At 44.1% G+C, this 18163-nt stretch overlaps 1 protein-coding gene across 4 annotated transcripts in view; it reads left to right on the forward strand.

The window, feature by feature from the left end:
- SCUBE2 (signal peptide, CUB domain and EGF like domain containing 2) overlaps positions 1-18163 on the forward strand; it is an 80456-nt gene that overhangs the window by 32223 nt on the left and 30070 nt on the right. For 3 of the 4 annotated variants that reach the window (XM_061147908.1, XM_061147916.1, XM_061147901.1), the window contains exons 9-16: positions 140-262; positions 2876-2992; positions 4472-4594; positions 5020-5136; positions 5377-5463; positions 7144-7248; positions 9553-9708; positions 10111-10317. In XM_061147908.1, coding sequence (XP_061003891.1) covers positions 140-262; positions 2876-2992; positions 4472-4594; positions 5020-5136; positions 5377-5463; positions 7144-7248; positions 9553-9708; positions 10111-10317 — 1035 coding nt within the window. The remainder of the gene's footprint in view (positions 1-139; positions 263-2875; positions 2993-4471; positions 4595-5019; positions 5137-5376; positions 5464-7143; positions 7249-9552; positions 9709-10110; positions 10318-18163) is intronic. The other variant, XM_061147922.1, reaches the window with a different exon arrangement.

An 18163-nucleotide genomic window follows, 5' to 3' on the forward strand; every position in this document is an offset into this window, starting at 1 on the left:
ATCAGTAAACATCCTTAAATGCTTTTATGGGTCTCTTTCTGTTTCAGAGTATAATGAAGCACACACAATAGCACTTCAGGGATTTGTGGCTAACAAGGCAAGTACTGCTGTCTGATTTGCCGATGCTTGCCTGTTACAGATATTGATGAGTGCCAGACGCGCAATGGAGGGTGTGATCATTTCTGCAGAAACACCGTGGGCAGTTTTGACTGCAGCTGCAAAAAGGGATTTAAATTATTAACAGATGAGAAGTCTTGCCAAGGTATGTGCTGAAACGTAGCTGTGCCCTGCAGTGCCACTGGTTGGATTGGAGAAGATGAAACTTCGCTCCGGCCAAGACCGGCTCGCTGGGCTTCTCAACGGAGTCGTTAATCCAACCTCCAGCCTGTGCTTCACTTTTTTCATCTGTTAGGTAAAATAAAAACATGAGGTAGCTCACAGGTATATTTTGGAAATTCAGTTGTTAATGATTAGAGAACACCTCAAAGAACCTGTGTGGTGTGATTACAGCCCAGAGCTTGCTGCTAGAAATGGATCACAGAATACAAGCAGGGTTGTGTTAGGGTTGAGATTATGAATACTTTCCCTTTTCTAAAACTTCCTTGAGTGTTATGGATTTCCTAACAAAATATGGTGGCAAAAAGATGTTGATTTAATTAACATACCTTTTCTCAGGAAAAAGTTGGGGTCAACTAATTGGTCCCTTTCTTACAGGCCTTGTTTGAATGACCAGCCTTTGGTGTTTGGGGCAAGGGTAGGGAATGAGGGAGGGAGGGGATTGAGCGGAGGAGAGGCTGGGCAGTCCTTGGGCAGGATGTCAAACCCCTTCTCAGACACATTCTTCCCATATAAGGGATGTTTTAAGGGAACTTCTCTGGGTAGCTGTTACTGATATTAATAATTGTTTTGGACAGTGACAAGCTGTTTTGGGTTGAGGGGGCATCTTTTATATTTCCAGATGAGCACCTTTTATGCCCTACTGACATATAGAAAGAAACCCATATGAAAGATGTGCTGACATTTATTCCTGTTTCATTTCTGAGAATAAGAACAGCCTAAGTTATTTTGTTAGAAGTCCCAATATTAAATCAAAATCAGAAAAAAAAAAATCTGATTTCACTTCAAATAATAAAGATGCAAGATTACTTTTTAAAAATCTTATGGTCTTAAAATCGTAAGTTTCTCTCTTGGTTTTTTCTTCTTGATACATAATTTGTCAGACTCTTCACATCTAGCGCCCTTTAAAGTCAGCGAGTTCATTTTAGATAACTACTGCATGATTTTCTTCTGTTTGACTTGGAAAGAAAATTTACTGTTCCACATGATGTTTCTTAATGTATAGAGCAAGAAATACTATTTAAGCAGTGTAAACACATTAAAAAGGAATTAGAAAAGTGATCTCATTATTTTTGGCAAAGCAAGAGCCCTTTGTGAGCAGCCAAGGTTAGCTACTGAACAAGCCCACATTCTCAGTAACTGGCTGATATTAATAACAGAATTCATAGAATGACATCAATTGCTACAGAGCAAATAGACTTTTTCTCATTTTTCACTGATCAGTCTTGGTAGAACAAATATTTGCACAGAACAAACTCACTGAAGAAATTTCCAGGACTTCTGGGAAAAGTTATGGATGGAGAGGTTTTGTAAGATTTCGCCCCTTTTTATTTCATGTTTTTCATTCCTCCAATTCCTTCTAAATGTTTGTTTTTTATTAATGAAGTTTCTCATGGCTCAGTTGGTGTTGAAAAAGGGACCCAGCAATGGTCTAGTTGGCTTGCACTGAGTCCTGCCTTGGTCCTGGTCTGTCCATCTGGGGACACAAGTCATAACTGTCAAAATCTTCCCAAGAGTTGAGGAAGTGAAACATTGAAATTCCAGTGTGCGGGAAAGATGTGTGAACAGACCAGGGAAGAAGAAATGATTAGATCAACAAATGTAGCCTCCTGAGGCTAGTTCCCATGACCTCAGCTGAAGCCAAGGAGGCTTCCATGCTGAACCAGGAAAGGAGGGGTCTCCTGGGACTGAAATAGGAGGGAGGAACAAAGCCAAAGGATTGGCCAAAAGGATTGTGTCTGCAATAGAAAATTACTGAGGATGTTAATGCTTTTTTTTTTTTTTTTAGTGCAGAAGGCATTAAAGCTCAGGATCAACTGGCCTCCTGGGGCCAGAAGACAAATTCTGGCTAGACCCAAAAGAGATATCTCCAGCTCAAGTGTTTTCTCTTTTTAATTGGCTATAGCTTATAACATTACTCTGGGTCTTTTACCAGTTAGTAATAGAATAGTAATAATGCACAGGCAGCACCTTGATAGTTTACAAACCATTTTTAGATATGTTAGGGCTTTCCTGATGGCTCAGATGGTAAAGAATCTGCCTGCAGTGAGGGGGACCAGGGTTCAATCCCTGGGTGGGGAAGATCCCCTGGAGGAGGGTATGGCAACCCACTCCAGTATTCTTGCCTAGAGAATTCCATGGACAGAGGAGCCTTGTGGGCTACAGTCCATGCGATCACAAACAGTTGGACATGACTGAGCGACTTTCACTTCTCTTTCACTTTTAGGTATGTTGTTTCACTTGATTTCATTTCAGTATCTTAAATTTCTCAGCCCTGCAAATAAGCATGGGTGAGGGAGACCCACTGAGCTTTTTAGTTTGCAATAGCACTTGGAAATAAGGGTCCTAGCTGTGAATATACTTACTGTGAGTTGCTCAACACTTTCTTTAATACAAGTGAGCAGGGAGAGCTGATAGATAATTCTTCGCTCTGTTGTTTTTGTTATTGGTCAGCATCTAGTGTTCTTATAAGCATGTTTTTCTCTCCGCTTGTCCCTCAGAGTCAGTTTCAGCTCCCCTCTCCCTTTGACAATTACAGATGTGGATGAATGCTCTCTGGATAGGACCTGTGACCACAGCTGCATCAACCACCTGGGCACCTTCACGTGTGCTTGCAACGAAGGGTACACCCTCTATGGCTTTACCCACTGCGGAGGTGAGCAGAGTCCTTCTAGAGTCAGATGGGGTTGGGCCTTACTCTTAAGGTTTCCTGAGATCAGGGCCAATTTTTCTACCTTGGGAGCTGGACCGGACATACCAGTCACTTAACAGTAGTAGGGAGTCCCTCAACTCAAGGGAAGCATCTGCTATGGGAAATCTCACATTGATGCCTTTAATTCATCAAGTGTGAAATGGAGCAGAGAGAAGAACTGAGCTCTTTTGGTGGTGAATGCCTTATGGACTTTGTTGATGCTGTTGTACTCAGAGAATGGAGGGTCTCTCAGGAGCTGATGCACTGTCTGCTGGAACTTCCCGACAGATAGTAAAGTCAGAGTCCTCAGAGAGGATTGGCAGCGCACCAACTGATTCCACAGTCTTACTGTGCATAGGGGCTGGCTGTGGGGCTTGGTTTGAGCTCTTTGAGCTGGTCTTTGTGCAGGTCTCTCAGCTGGAAGTGGGACCATAGACCCTATCTCTCTGCTCTGAGCCCTTGAAGCAACATCTTCTGATGTCTCATGACCTTACGGCCAAGTAGACTATAGCCCAAGTCAGATTTGGTGTCACTCTGCACCCTCTAATCATCAGATGCATTTAGCAATCTTTTAGAATGCAGATTCTGATTCTTAGTCTAAATGGCTAGACATCCAAGATGATTTTGGGGATCTGAGGATATGGGAACCACTGGTCTAAGTATTTCTGACCTGATCCTTGTATCCTATGTCCTTAAGAAGAATGGATAGTAGTGATTTGTCATAGATATTGTTGTGTCTCTTCTCCTTTTTAACACATACCTGCCATGGCTGAAAACATACTCCTCCAGTCCATCAAGAAAGTTCAAGGAAATGTTTCCTGAATGTGAATATGTATCTGTGTTTTTGTTGGAGTCACCTTCCAACTTGGACTCAGTCTCAGGTTGATGGGGATTAGTGTACATGATTTTTCTTTTTTAATGCCAAAATTTTGACAGCATAACTGCTTTGTTTTTAAAGATTTTGTTATTTATTTATTTAGTTGCCTCAGGTCTTTGTTGTAGCACACAGACTCTCTAGTTGTGGCACATGGGCATTTTTCTAATCTATACCCCAACTTTATGAACTATCACGTAGGGAATCCTCATTCTCTCTATCTCCCTTGGGATGTAACTCAGGAAGACAGTGGAGTTTTAACTTGGGAGCCTGTGCTGTGGCTGAGTTGGACCCTGAGAGTAGAGTGTGACCCTTTCTCAATGTGCTCGTTGGGGCAACTGTTTGGTCAAGAATGGAACTTGAGATCATCCTGGTGAGGCTCCTGCTAGGAAATCCACTGAATGGGGAGTGGGTCAGCTGGTGCCAAGTGCACATTCTGAAGGCGATCAGCACATTCCCTTAGTGAGTTTCAATCACGTGACTCCCCTCCTGCTGCTTCCTCGATGGAGGGATACTGTCAGCCGGGTCAGAGACAGACGGCTGTGACAGGAGAGTGTTTTACTTCCCAGACACCAACGAGTGCAGCGTCAACAACGGAGGCTGTCAGCAGGTCTGTGTGAACACTGTGGGCAGCCATGAATGCCAGTGCCACTCTGGGTACAAGCTCCACTGGAATAAAAAGGACTGTGTGGGTAAGAGTCCCCGAGGCTGAGGCTCAGAGCAGCCCAGCAGTTCTCTCCACGCCCCACTGGACCCGGCGTGTGCCGGCCAGTCCTCGACTGAACTCTCCTGCCCTCAGCTGCAGCAGCCCACCTTTAAAAGTTCAAAAACAGGAGATACTTTGCAGGCTCTTTGGTGTTTCCTTCTGTGCTTCAGCGTAGGTTGGAACTCACTTCTGTTAGTTGCTTTTCCATATGAAAAGAATAGCAAACCAGAAGCTCCTTTACCCTGGGGGGTGGGGGGGTGGTGGTGGGGAATAAGCGGGTGTCTGTGTTTTGGGCTGGGCATCAGTGCTGCCTTCTTTGCTCGGGTCTTTGGTGTGTGGGAGTCAGCTGGCCTGGTCTCACCACGAAGTGTCCTTCTCTTTCTGTAAGTGTCTGCGTTTTGTCCTGTCTAGAAGTGAAGGGGGGCCTGCCCACTAGCCTGTCACCCCACGTGTCCCTGCAGTGCGGTAAGAGTGGTGGAGGAGACAGGTGCTTCCTCAGATGTCACTCTGGCATTCACCTCTCTCCAGGTGAGTGGGTCCCAGGCCTGGGGCCAGGCCTTCCTGGCTTGAGGTGTTAGAAGCCCTCACAGGTCTTCCAAGTATTTGACCAGCTGCTCCCTGACCCCTGGAGGCCTGTGCTCTGAGACCCTGTGTTCTGGGGGTTTTTCTAGTGGTTCACGTGGAGTTGGGGGAGGAAGGGACTTGAGCTTCCGGCAGGAGAGGCTGTAACCTCGCCCACATGCTGACAATCCACCTTCTGTCTGTCAGGACTGCAAGAGGCCTATTCTGTCACCTGCGGCTCTTCCTCTCCTCTCGGGAACAAACAGCAAAAATCAAATGACTCCGCTTTCGGGGGTAATTACCAAACCTGCGTGTTGTCTCTGGGGCTCACTGTGTTCAATGGGCTTCCTCTGTGGGGTGCTGTTCTTGGGCGTTGGCTCTGTTTTCTTTTCTCCTAATCTCTCTGATGCCGCGAGCATGTTACAGGATGTTCTTGCCTGCAGCCTCGGTGCCTGCGATCTGACTCACCACATAGCAGACGCTGACTGAGTGTCCACTCTGTTGGGAGGCTCTGTGCAGCCCCGCTGGGTCATCATATTGGGCAGAGGACCATGTAGCTCCGGGGCCAGGAGACTCAGGTCTCCCCAGCTCCCTGTACCGTAGAGCACCTCAGAGGCCCAGCAGGAAACATGTACTTGGGGTGCATGGCATTGGTGGGGACATGAGCATGACAGGGGAACAAAGATCCTGTCAAGAGAAAGAAGCCCAAACCCTTTTCGGTTTTTCAAAAGACAAAGAGTAACCTTCAAAGCTTTTCAGAGGCCTTGTTCTTCCAGATTTAGATGGGTTTGTGATGATGTCATGAGCATATCTAAGGAATGGTTCTAGATGTCCATACTATGTGTTTAAGCAAAGATAGAGGCTCAAAGCATGATAATAACAACTTGTGTGAATTGATGGAGCAGTTAAAACATGTATGAGCTGATTTATTACCATCCACACTATAGCCCTCTGGGACTATTTTATTGTTATTTTTATTAACCAGATGAAGAAACTGAGGTTCAGAGAGGTGAAGCAACATATCCAAAGTGAGTCAGATGGGACATTAACGGAGCCAGGATTTTGACCGGGCAGTCTGGATCCAGAGTCTTGAGCACTGTCCTTCACTGCTCCTCTTGTCTGATGTTTGCACCCAGTCAGAGGGGACACTATGGTCTGTTTCACTTAGAGATTAAGGCCACCCTAAGGGTGGGCAAGCAAATTGTTAACAGTTATTCAGTTCTTACTATGTACCAGACAGTAGGCTAAACATTTTTTGTTTTGTTTTGCATTACCTCATTTAGTTCTCATAACAGCTTTAGTAGTGTAGGGACTGTTTTATGGATGAGGACACTGAGGCTTAGGGAGACTGAGTAACCTGCTCCAGTTCTCAACACAAACTGAAGGGCTGGAACGTGAATCCTGGTCTTTGGCTCCAGAGTCTAACACAAGGTTAAGACTGACTGTGGAGTCAGAAGGAGAGCAGAATGTTCTATGTGAGGCCCTCAAAGTAGGACCCTTGCTCCCTCACAGACCCTGAGAGTCCTGGCCATGGTTAGTGATGCTGTCCTTGTCTGGAATGGTGGCTCCCTCAGCCCTGTCCTCCCAGGACAGGCTTATCGAGGAGAACCTGCCTGTCCATTTTTCTCCACTGTGTTGTCCGAATGTGAACTGGGGGATTCTGGCCTTCCTTCTTGGAAAGGCACAGAAATGACCTCATTTTTCATCTCACTGCTGAGGCTGTTTCTGGCCCTTCCTTTGTTATGTTTGAGCGCTGGATTCATCTTAGATGAAGGGACAAGTGTAACTCTTAGGAGGCTCTTGGTGCCGTTTGTCCCAGGGTCATGGGTGCCCCCGGCTCCCAGTCTTCCTTGGTCTCAGTGTAAGAGAGGGGCTCAGGGTATGCTTCCAGCAATGGACAACTTGCCGTTACCCGCTGGGGTTTTCATTCCTTTGCCTCCAAAGGTAACCTCTCTCACTTGTTTCTTTCTGAAGATGTCGCCACCGTCAGGACAAGTGTAACCTTTAAGCTAAATGAAGGCAAATGTAGTTTGAAAAAGGCTGAACTGTTTCCTGAGGGTCTGCGACCAGTCCTCCCAGGTATGGAATCAGATGGCTGGTGCAAGGAGCGTGTCTGCATGCCGGGGAAGGGATCTGTAGCCAGCAGAGCCCTTCAGATGGGATCCTACAGTTCAGACTCTCCATGCCCTCTCTTCTCAAGAGGAAGAAGACCCCTGCCTGGCAGCTCCATACGCCTCTGGGGTTACACATTAGGGCTTCCTTTGCAGGGTACAGAGGGTGAACCTGTGGGGAAATCTGTGAGTTAATAGCAATCAATATGGGCTTAAGATGCATTAGTAACTTGTGATCATATTGGGTTAAAATTTCTAGATCTTAGAGTTTGCTTAAAATACAATCCAAAGAAATGAAAAAAGGTTTGGCTCAGAAAGGATCATCTTTGGTGAACAAAAATATCATATCCAGCTTTTCTGCTGGATCTCGTCTTTGGAGGCAGTGATGCCATTGGCTTCAGCAGAACAAATACTTTCCAAGTAGACCTGGCTTTATGGAAAGAGCAGAATCCAACATTCCTCTTTCTCCCCTAGCTCACATTTCCAGTATTAGTTCATAGAATAATTTTAGAAAATAAAAGAAAAATCAGGATTCATGTATTAGGGAGGGTTCTTTCCCTAGTGTACCCTCAAATAAATCATACAAACAAATAAAAGCATAGTTACTGTAGTCACATCTGGCTGCCTATTTTAAGTAGCTAACCAAGGTTCATCTGGGCACCTCCATTTGATGGAATTGGAGAAGGAAATGGCAACCCACTCCAATATGCTTGCCTGGGAAATACCACAGACAGAGTGGGCTGGACGCTACAGCCCACGAGGTAGCAGAGTTGGACACAACTTATCAACTAAACAGCAACATTTGATTGAATATTACACAGCTATTAATTATGGGTTTTCTTGATGGAATATTATGAAGTTATTAATTATGGGTTTTCAAAGAATGTTTAATGACATTAGAAAATGTTGTAATAAAGATGAAAAAAAAGTCACATTTTGTATATCTAATACAACCTAAACTGTGCAAAAAAAGCATAAGTAGAAGAAAAACAAAGAAAACTCACCATGTCCTTATTAGTGGGTTAAATCTAGGTGGAAGGATGATGAGTAATTTTAATTTTTCTGCTGAATTTTCCAAATTCCCTAATAGTGAGCATTTATACTTTTAATCAGAGGGTGAAAGCATTATTTAAAGATAGATTTGGTCTTTAGTTCATTTAATGGTATTATACTAATGTTAATTTCTTAGTTTTAATAAAGATACATGTGAATATAAGATATTAACATTAGGGAACACTGGATGAAGAGTATGTGAGAACTCTGAGTACCCTCTCAGAAACTTTCCTATACATCTAAGCTTACTTCAAAATAAAAATTTTTAAAAATAGATATGGGAAAATAGAAAGATAAAGAGGTTCAAAATGAACATCTGTTCAGTTTGAGATTTGAAGTGAGCCTTTTGAGAGGTAAGATGGATCTTTAGGGAAAAATTAATTTGCCTTCTCCTTCCTTTGACCCTGATGACCTGCTGATTTGAACATCCTTATAATGTTAGAAGAACATGATACAGATAATTCATCAGTTCAGTTGAGATTACTTCATTGTGTGGATCGTGTGTGGATCTGCTCTTTGGTTCTGGTTAACAATCATTAGTCAAAAGATTCACTGGAAGTCATGGAGTGAGGAGTGAAGGTTGGAAACGAGGATGTCCAAAGCCCCGCGTTACATAACACCTTCACTCCCGTCCCGTGTGCCTTCATGACTATTTGGATTTGTTGATTCTTTGTGCCATTTATTGCTCCTGGTTATTTCAAAATGAGTCGTCACTGTTGATGTGCTTTCCAGCTTTCCTTTTGAGATGGAATTACTCCAAGGTCAGTTTGCCTGAAAGCAGGAGTTAATTTCCTTTCTACTTCCATGCTCGTTCCTTACTTGAAGACTCAGCCCCTGCTTGAGGCATCATAGTTCAGCTTTAAAGAAATGAACCCTGAGAACATGAATGCACCTTAGCAAACCACCAGTCAGGAAGGCAAGACAACCTCTGGTTCCCGTCTTCCACACGTGTGGCTGGTCATTCAGAAACATCTAGCATCTGTTCATGAAAATCAGTTTCGAGAGCTAAGTGGTAAAGTTACATGGGAGGCAGTACCGGCTCTTCAAGATTATAATGTCATCGTGCTCCAGGCTGAGGGCTTGCAGTGTCTTGGCATCTGGAGTTAATCATCTGGTCCCCTGAGAGCTGTTCTAATGAAATGTTTACAGAGTTTGAGCGAATGTTCAGCCGAGTGCTTTGCCAGGATTTGGCTTCCGATAATTTTGTTTCTCCATACAGAGAAGCACAGCTCAGTAAAAGAGAGCTTCCGCTACGCAAACCTTACATGCAGCTCTGGCAAGCAAGTCCCAGGAGGCCCTGGCCGACCGAGCGCCCCTAAGGAAATGTTTATCACTGTTGAGTTTGAGCTTGAAACTAACCAAAAGGAGGTGACAGGTTGGTTTGAAAATAGTCTCTGGTGCCAGGCTTCTTACAGCTTTCTCCTGCTTCTTTGCCTTTAGCTCTTCCTCATTCTTGTGGGGGGAAATCATACATTCACTTAAGTATCTCCTGTTTTTTTGTTTGTTTGTTTGTTTACCCCCAAACTACACTGAATTGGTTTGGAACCTGATGATTTTATCTGCCTCATCAAAACTCAAAGCTACCATTTTGGCCAACAAATTTCTGTTTGAATCAAATGCTGCCCAGCCTGCTAGGTTCCCAGCTCCACGTATCTCCCCACGCTGTCTGCAGGGGGCTGTGAGTGTTGGTAGGCCCTGCAGTCAGTCTAGACATAGTCCAGCAGACACATACGGCAGCCTGAACTCCTCTCCACTGCACTCTCTCTGGTTTCTGCAGCGTCTTGTGATCTCAGTTGCATTGTAAAACGAACAGAGAAGCGGCTCCGGAAGGCCATCCGCACGCTCCGGAAGGCTGCCCACAGGGAGCAGCTGCACCTCCAGCTCTCAGGCGTGAACCTCGAAGTGGCTCAAAAGTCTCCCCAAACATCTGAACGCCAGATAGAGGCCTGTGCAATGGGCCAGGACCATGGAGGAAACCAATGTGGTGAGTGGCCTACTAGCCGGGACATTTTTGCTCATAGAACTCTCTTGAGCTCCAAAAACACTAAGGGTAGCCATAAGCAAGTCTGGCCCACCCTTTCTCCCCAGGCTCCTTCCAGAGGATCCCCAGCCTCATTTGAGATCTACACTTGGTATTGCCCTTGCCTACTGGATCAGGAGCCCCCGAGCACAAGGAGTAGTGCCTGGCACTTAGTAAATGTCGGTTGAGTTGAGGGATGGGATGGAAGAGGCAGGGCTGATGAGAAGAGAGAGGGTTGTCCTTTAAGGGTCTGAGGGACTGTGGTCTTCAATGCACCGTGGTCCCCCAACTGGGGCAGGACTGCAAATATAAGGCATCATTGAGCCTTCTCAACACTCCACTCCCAACAGTTCCCCTATCATCTCCCTATTGTTTGACCCATGGTGGCAGTTAACAAACTCTTGTCCATAATTTTGTGGAGGGGAGAGGTTAGGGATCATCAGCTGCTTTATGAGATCCCTGGGCTATGGCCCAAGCTTCTGATGAAGTTCTAGGCAGGAGGAATCTGGGCAGGAGGTTCCAAAGTGGTCAGTCTTGAGGTGTGTTTGTTGTGAGAGATTATTCTGGGCAATTATGGAGGACTCTACTGAAAGAGTCTTAGATGGGGGAAAAGTAGGGTCTCACTTTATAGTAATAATGGTAATGATTTGAGGCTTCACCTGTGACGGGCGTAACACTAAGCATTTTATCTACATTACCTCATTCAATCCTTATAGTCATCTGACCAAGCAGTATTTTTATCTGCATTTTACAGAAGAGCAAACTGGAGTTCAGAGAGGTAAGTATTCTTACTCAAGGTCACGTGGATGGTCCTACTCCAAACCTGTGCTCTGGTCCCAAAGAAGGTGAATTTCAATAAGCAGACCCCTCCAGAGTAAAGTGATGTCCTTTCTAAAGTGTCATTAGAGGAAACAGGCCTGAGAAATGAAGCTTGAGCTAAGGAGTAATAAATCAGTGTTTCAAAAGAAGCAAAGCTAAGCCCAGAGGCACTTGTTCAGAAAAGTTGTCAGCAATAGCTCCACAGCCCTATTCTGTTGCTTTGCCAAAATATACTAGAAATCATGTGTAAAATCAAGTGGTAACTGTCTACCAGGGGCTGTTCTCAAATAGTCGTAACTCTCATTCCAGCTGACTCTCTTGAAAAAAAAAAAAAAAGATAAAAACAACCCAGCTGGTTGATTTGTTCTCATTTAAAATCCAAAGAGTTCCAGTTTTCATACCAAAATGGTGGTGAGAATTGGCTGTTGCTGCCCTAGTTTCCAGGGTGAGCTGTAGAAACTGTCAGGGACAGGCAGGTCTGTCCTGCTTCTGGCCTCTCAGAGCTGTATTCCACCCCTTCGTCCCCCAAGTGCTGTCCTGGAGGTAGAGGCCCTGCAAGCTCGCCAGGGAGCCTTTATGGCCAGTTAAGAGTTCAGAGAAAGCTAATGTGGAACAACTCCCAGTGAGAATATTATTAATACTACTATGGGTATGCTTCTGGGGAATAAAGACCTCACGGTGCGGATCAGGAGTTACTTAACAGAGGCTTCATGACTGTGACAACTTGTGGAAGACACAGAGTATGAGGTTAGTGTGGCTGTTGTGTGTGTGAATGTGTTCGTGAGATGCTTGTCATGCCGAGTTAGGTTGGCTTTACTTCTAAGAGCCCACGTGTCTTGTCTCAAGAGCTCCCTCTAGCACTGGATGAATTTTGTAGCCCTCAAGGGACCATTTCAGGCTCACCTTGTCTGACAGCAGTGTTGACAATTTTAAGATGTCAAGGAACACAGCTCAAGGAACTACCAGTGAAGCTTTCCTCCTGCTGGAGGGAGAAAGTGGGTATAAAGAGGGGTCAGTTGAGTTAGTTGGAAAGGCTTTTTACCCAGCAGACTCCTGGTAACGGCAAACCGTGGTGTGTGTGTGTGTGTGTGTGTGTGTGTGTGTGTCTGTCTGTCTTATACTCCTGGTCAATTAATGCAGTTGTGTCCAAGTTTTTCCAACCCCATGGACTATAACCCACCAGGCTCCTCTGTCCATGGAATTCTCCAGGCAAGAATACTGAAGGGGGTAACCATTCCCTTCTCCAGGGGATCTTCCCGATCCAGGGATCAAACCCACAGACCCACATCTCCTGTATTGCAGGCAGATTCTTTATCATCTGAGCCACCAGGGAAGTCCTGCATTAATGTTGTTAGAACCTCATAAAGACCAGGCTCTACTGGTATATTCTGAACTCTGATAGCACATTCAATGAAGACAAACTGAGGATAATTCTTTTTTGGAATTATTTTATATTTGTGAGACTTCTTTGGTGGCTCAGATGGTAAAGAATCTGGCAGGAGACCTGGGTTTAATCCCTGGGTCAGGAAGACCCCGTAGAGAAGGGAATGGCTACCCACTCTAGTATTCTTGCCTGGAGAACTCCGTGAACAGAGAAGTCTGGTGAGCTACTGTCCATTTATGTTTCTAGAAAAGAGCCCAAAGAGTGTTTTGAGTCACCTAGAAGGAGAGATGGGACCATTATGTTTTTCCTTTAAAATATTTTTTATTTAGTTTTTAATTACCTATAAGTGGTACATGTTTCAAATGATATAGAAATGTACACAGGATGGAAATTTTCCAATCAGCTTCCAACCCCACTCCCCAGAAATAATCACTGTTAATAGTTTGCTGTGGATTTTTCTACATCTGTTTTTATGCAGATATAAAAATGAAATTTTATTTATTCATTCAATGAATATTTATTGAGCACCAAATGTGTGCCAGGCACTATTCTAGGTGCTGGAATCCAATAATGAGACAAAAGAGCAAAAATCTCAGCCCTCACCGAGTTTAGAGTTCTAGAAGAGGGAGACAGACCACAAACCAATAAAGAAGAAAGTATATCCTGTAGCAAATGGTGGTGAGGAAGTGAAGAACAGGTAAGCAAGGAAGTGGAATGGAAAATGCTGAGGCGGGACTTCCCTGGTGATCCAGTGGTTAAGACTCCTGCTTGCAATGCAGGAGGCGCAGGTTTGATCCCTGGTCATGCCGCGCAGCACAGCCATAAAATAAAAATAAATAAATAAAAAGAAAAGGCCAGGGAAAGGGGAGGGGTGAGGAGGAAGGTACACTGCCAAAATGTAGACTATGCTCGGGGGCTGTGGTCTTTGAAAAGTGAAATTTGGGAAGAGATGTGAAGGATGGGAGGAACTAGCAGTGAGAACGTCTAGGGGAAGAGTCCCAGGTAAAGGCAACAGTGAGTACTAAAACCCCGAGGTACTGAGGAGAAGGCCAGGATGATGAGAGCTGAGGAAAGGAGGGCGGAGGAAGAAAGTCAGAGCAGGGGCGGAGGGCCGGATCGTGTGGGGAGTGGAAACTGTGGTGAGGACTCTGCATCTGAGTGAGAGAAAAGCCTGAGAAGGGATTTTAGCAAAGCGATAACAAGGTTCTGACTTATGTTTGAAAAGGATGACTTTGGCTGCTGTTTTAAAAATAGGCTGAAGGTTTGTGTGGATAAAACAGTAAAAAATACATCAATGCAATTTTAATAGTACTACATATTGTTCTTAACTACACAGTATATCATGGCCACCTTTCCATGCTAACAGAGGAGCTACCATGCTTCTTTTAAAGCTTCCTGGTCTACGTTTGTTTTAAGATACCAGTATTTATTAGCCGTACTCCTGATGGTGACTTTTAATTAAGCTGTTCCTAATTTTCCTATTACAAACAATGCTGCAATAAATATTCTTTTTGTGCACAGGCCAATATTTCAGGAAGATGGACTTGTATGTGTTTAATTGCAGGTCGAAGGACATACATGTTTAAAACTGAATAGATCCTGCTAACTCAGCCTCCAAAAACATACTAATATATACTCCCTCCAACATTGTGAGTGAGTGTTTACTGCCTCACATCATTGGTAACATGGATTATATATTATTGATCTTTTTAATTTTTGCAAATCTGCTAAGTAAAAATGATGGTCATTTGAACTTGTTTTTCTTTGATTATTAGTAAAACTGAGCATGCTGTCATATGTCTGTGGCCATTTTGATTTCCTCTTCTGAGAATATCCATTTTCTTTAGCTATTTTTCCATTGAAGTTTTTGTTTTTCCAACGTAATTTTTAAAAAATAAAATTTAAGGCCCCAAGTTTTATCAAAGAACATAGTCACTTCTGACCAAACATTTTCTTTCTTATAATAATTTTATATAGCAAAGTCTCATTATTTTGGCATTTAAGGACTTTGAGGACAGCCCACTCTGCAAGTGATCTTTGTACCATCTGTGATCAATTTTATCAAGATGGCAAAAAAAAAAAATAGCAATTATATTCTCCAAGGAACAAATTCCTCAAGCTCATAGTAATTCATAAAGTCCTTTGTATCTAAACAAAAATTAATAATGACTTGAATTTCTCCTTTTCCTTTCATAGCTATTTATCCTTTCAGAAAGGGTGCATTATTTAAGGAGTATACTTGCTAAAGTATAAATTTTTGTATTTGATTATTTTGAAACTTGCCGAAATTTTAAAAAGACAATCCAGACAACTGGCAAATTGGGATATTCTAGTGCCTGGGTTCTTGAGAAACTAGAAAAGTTTAATTCAAATTTTAGTAGTAGTAGCTTTCTTCTGCAGCAGTTGGGAAAAATTAATTCAAATAGAGTTTATTGAGATCCCACTCTGTGGGATGAACTTGGGATGAAGCAGTAAGAATATAATGGGTGAAACCCTGCTTTTATGAAGTTCACATTCTAATGGAGAGAGATGGATAATCAAAAAGTAAAGGAAAAGATAGTTTCCGAAATTATAAGTGCTATTGAACATAATAGAACAGAAAGCGTCAGAGGGGAGGAGAGATTTCTACTATTTACAGGGTGTTCAAGGAAGGCTGTCAGAGCAGGTTACGTTTAAGCTGAGATCTAAGTGAGAAGGCGGAACTGAGCATGCAAACCCAATGGAAGCAGGGGGTGCTTGAACAGTGGAGATAGCAGCACGTGCAAAGGGCCTAAGGCAGGGAGAAGCCAGGTATTTTCTTCTTAATTTTTTCAAAACTGAGAAATTATTTGGAATTGAGCAGGTGGAAAATTTCTGTTTTAAATCAAGGAAAATGTAAGTGGTATATTAGCAGTATAGACCAATATTAAACTAATATTTATCACCTAGACTTGATAGGAAATTCATTTAATTAAAAAAGTTTAAAAAACATAATTTAGTAAAATGTTGACATCTATTGTACACTTAATGCATTCAGCCCTTTGTTAAGCACCTTACCTGTGTGCGCGTTTAGTCACTTCAATCATGTCTGACTTTTGCAACCCTGTGGACTATAACCGACTAGGCTTCTCTGTCCATGGGATTCTCCAGGCAAGAATACTGTGGTGGGTTGCCATGCCCTCCTCCGGGGGATCTTCCTGACCCAGGGACTGAACCCGAGTCTCTTATGTCTCCTACATTGGCAGGTGGATTCTTTACCACTAGTGCCACGTGGGAAGCCCTAAGCACCTTACATGACTCTTCTAATTTAGTCCTTGTCACAAGTCTATCCTGCATCATACCATTTTTATAGATAAGGAAACAAAGGCATGAGAAGGTAAGCAGTTTTCACAATGTCATGCAGCAAGCAAGTGCAGAGTCAGGATTCAAATTCAGGTCTGACTCAAGAGCCCATGTTCCTAACTCTCAATTTGAATACTCTCACCTCTCCTGGGTACTGCCTATGCCCTGTGATTATCCTACTCATACCCAACTCATATGGAGAGTCCTCTGTGGGACAGCTTTGTGGTGGGTGCTGAGGAGGTCCGAATAAGGAAGATAGCATCCCTCAAGTGGTAACCCTCCCAGAGAAGAGTCAGAGAAGCCTTCCCCAAAGAGGAAAAGCCTCGGTGAGCTTTAAAGGGAGCACAGATGATGCATAAACGGGTAGAGGAACAGCCTTGGAAAGTGAGGACCAGCAAGATGTGCACAGGGGATCTTTGGCATTTCAGTATTACTAACCCTGGAGTGGAAGGTGGGATTGGGCAGCAAGGCTAGTGGGAAAAACATGGCCAAGTCATGAAGACCTTGAATATGTTTATCTGTAGGTGACAGGTTCATTAGAGGCTTTAATCAGGGAGCATAAGGTCATATTTATATTCTAGAAAGAGCTCTCCGACCGAATTGAGGGTCAGGACTGGAGGCAGAAAAACCTATTTGGGAGCGTCTGAATGCTTTGCATAAGAGAGATTGAGAACATGAAGGCACTAGGTGGAATAGAAAAGCAACAGTGGATTAGAGAAATATTTAGGAGGAGACGTGAACAGCATTTGGTGATAAATTGGATTGGGGACTGAGACGAGGAAAGGGTTGGGGTGAGCTCAGAGGTTTTTGACTTGGCCTCTGGTCCTGCATTTTCTTCCCATACGTCCCGCATCTTACCCAGCCCTGTTTCATATGCAGGAGGCACTGACAAAAAGCCTGTGGGTTGGTTGAATGGTAAGATGAATGTGATCACTGAGGAAGAAATAATCAAAAGATTTATAGGAAAAGCAGGAAAAAAAAAATGGGCTCTTGAGAGGGCATGAGAAAGAATGAAAACTCATATACAGAAAAGGAGACTGAAGGCTGAGTTTGAGTTGAAGACACTGAGAAGTGCAGTTTGGCAGGTCGAGGAGGTTTTTGAGGCAGGGAGTGAAGCAGTCAGGGAAGTACTTTAGGGAGGTGAATCTGATGGTAAAAGCAGAGCTGGGGCCAGGAGGAACGGCCAGCAAGGGAGTGCACTGGAAGGTTATTGCAGTAATCTAGATACGAGATGGCACTAGGACGCTAGTGCCATAGGGATAAAAAATTGGGGACAGACAAAAGGGACCCAAATATAGCATGCTGCAGCAGGGAGAAGTCTGGGATAATGTGGTTTGGAGCCTTGGTGACTGGGAGTGTAGAGATGCTGTTTATAAAGAGTTTATAAAGAGGGTAAAGCTAGAGGGGTAGGAAGGCTTGGACAGGGGAAGGGAAGAGAAGCATTCCCCTTGGGAAAGTAGAATTTGAGTTGCAACAAGACTCCCAGGCAGAAATGTCCACAAGGCAGGTGGGAGTCTAGGAAAATGACGTCACCTCTCCATCCATAGACTGGCCCCCCTACCCTGCGTCCGTGCACACTTGCTCTGACTTGCCTCCTGGTAAAAGGGATGAACAGCCCACGCTCTTTCCTAAGGCCCACTCTTCCCCCGGGGCTCCAGGGCCCATTCCCTCTCACCATCTCAGGAACAACGTTCCTGCTCTTGTCCCCACCGACCCTGCATCTCGGAATTCTCCTTCTCTACTGGATCATTTCTAACAGCACACAAACCTACTCCTGTCTTAAAACCCACGCAAATCCTCCTTTGACTTCTTTTGCTTCTCTCCAGATCCTGCCTCCTTTCTTTGACCCCCTGTCAAGCAAAACTCCTTGAAAGACTTGTCTAAATTCCCTGTCTTTGCTTCCTCATCGACCATTTTCTTCTCCACCCTAAACAACCTGGTTTTCATTCCCAATGCATCCAGGGGAACTGCTTTTCCCGAGATTTCTAACAACTTCCAGGTAACCAAATCCAGGTTGCCAGCTGTCACTCAGACTCTGCTGACCCCTCCCTCCTCCCAGAAACACTTCTCATGGGTTCATATACTACACATCTCTGGTTCTCTTCCTGCTTCACTGGCTGCTCCCTTTTCATTTCCCATGCGGGGGCCCCCTAATTTTTTTTTATCTCTAAACATCAGGGATCCCAGGGCTCAGTCCTCCATGCCCGTCTACCCCCCGCGCTTTTTTTTTTTTTTACTCTCTTCGATGACCTCATTCAGGGCTGATAGCTTTAAATACCACCATAT

Source organism: Dama dama, chromosome 1 (genome assembly GCF_033118175.1).
Source record: "Dama dama isolate Ldn47 chromosome 1, ASM3311817v1, whole genome shotgun sequence".
In the NCBI taxonomy this organism is placed as follows: Eukaryota; Metazoa; Chordata; class Mammalia; order Artiodactyla; family Cervidae; genus Dama; species Dama dama.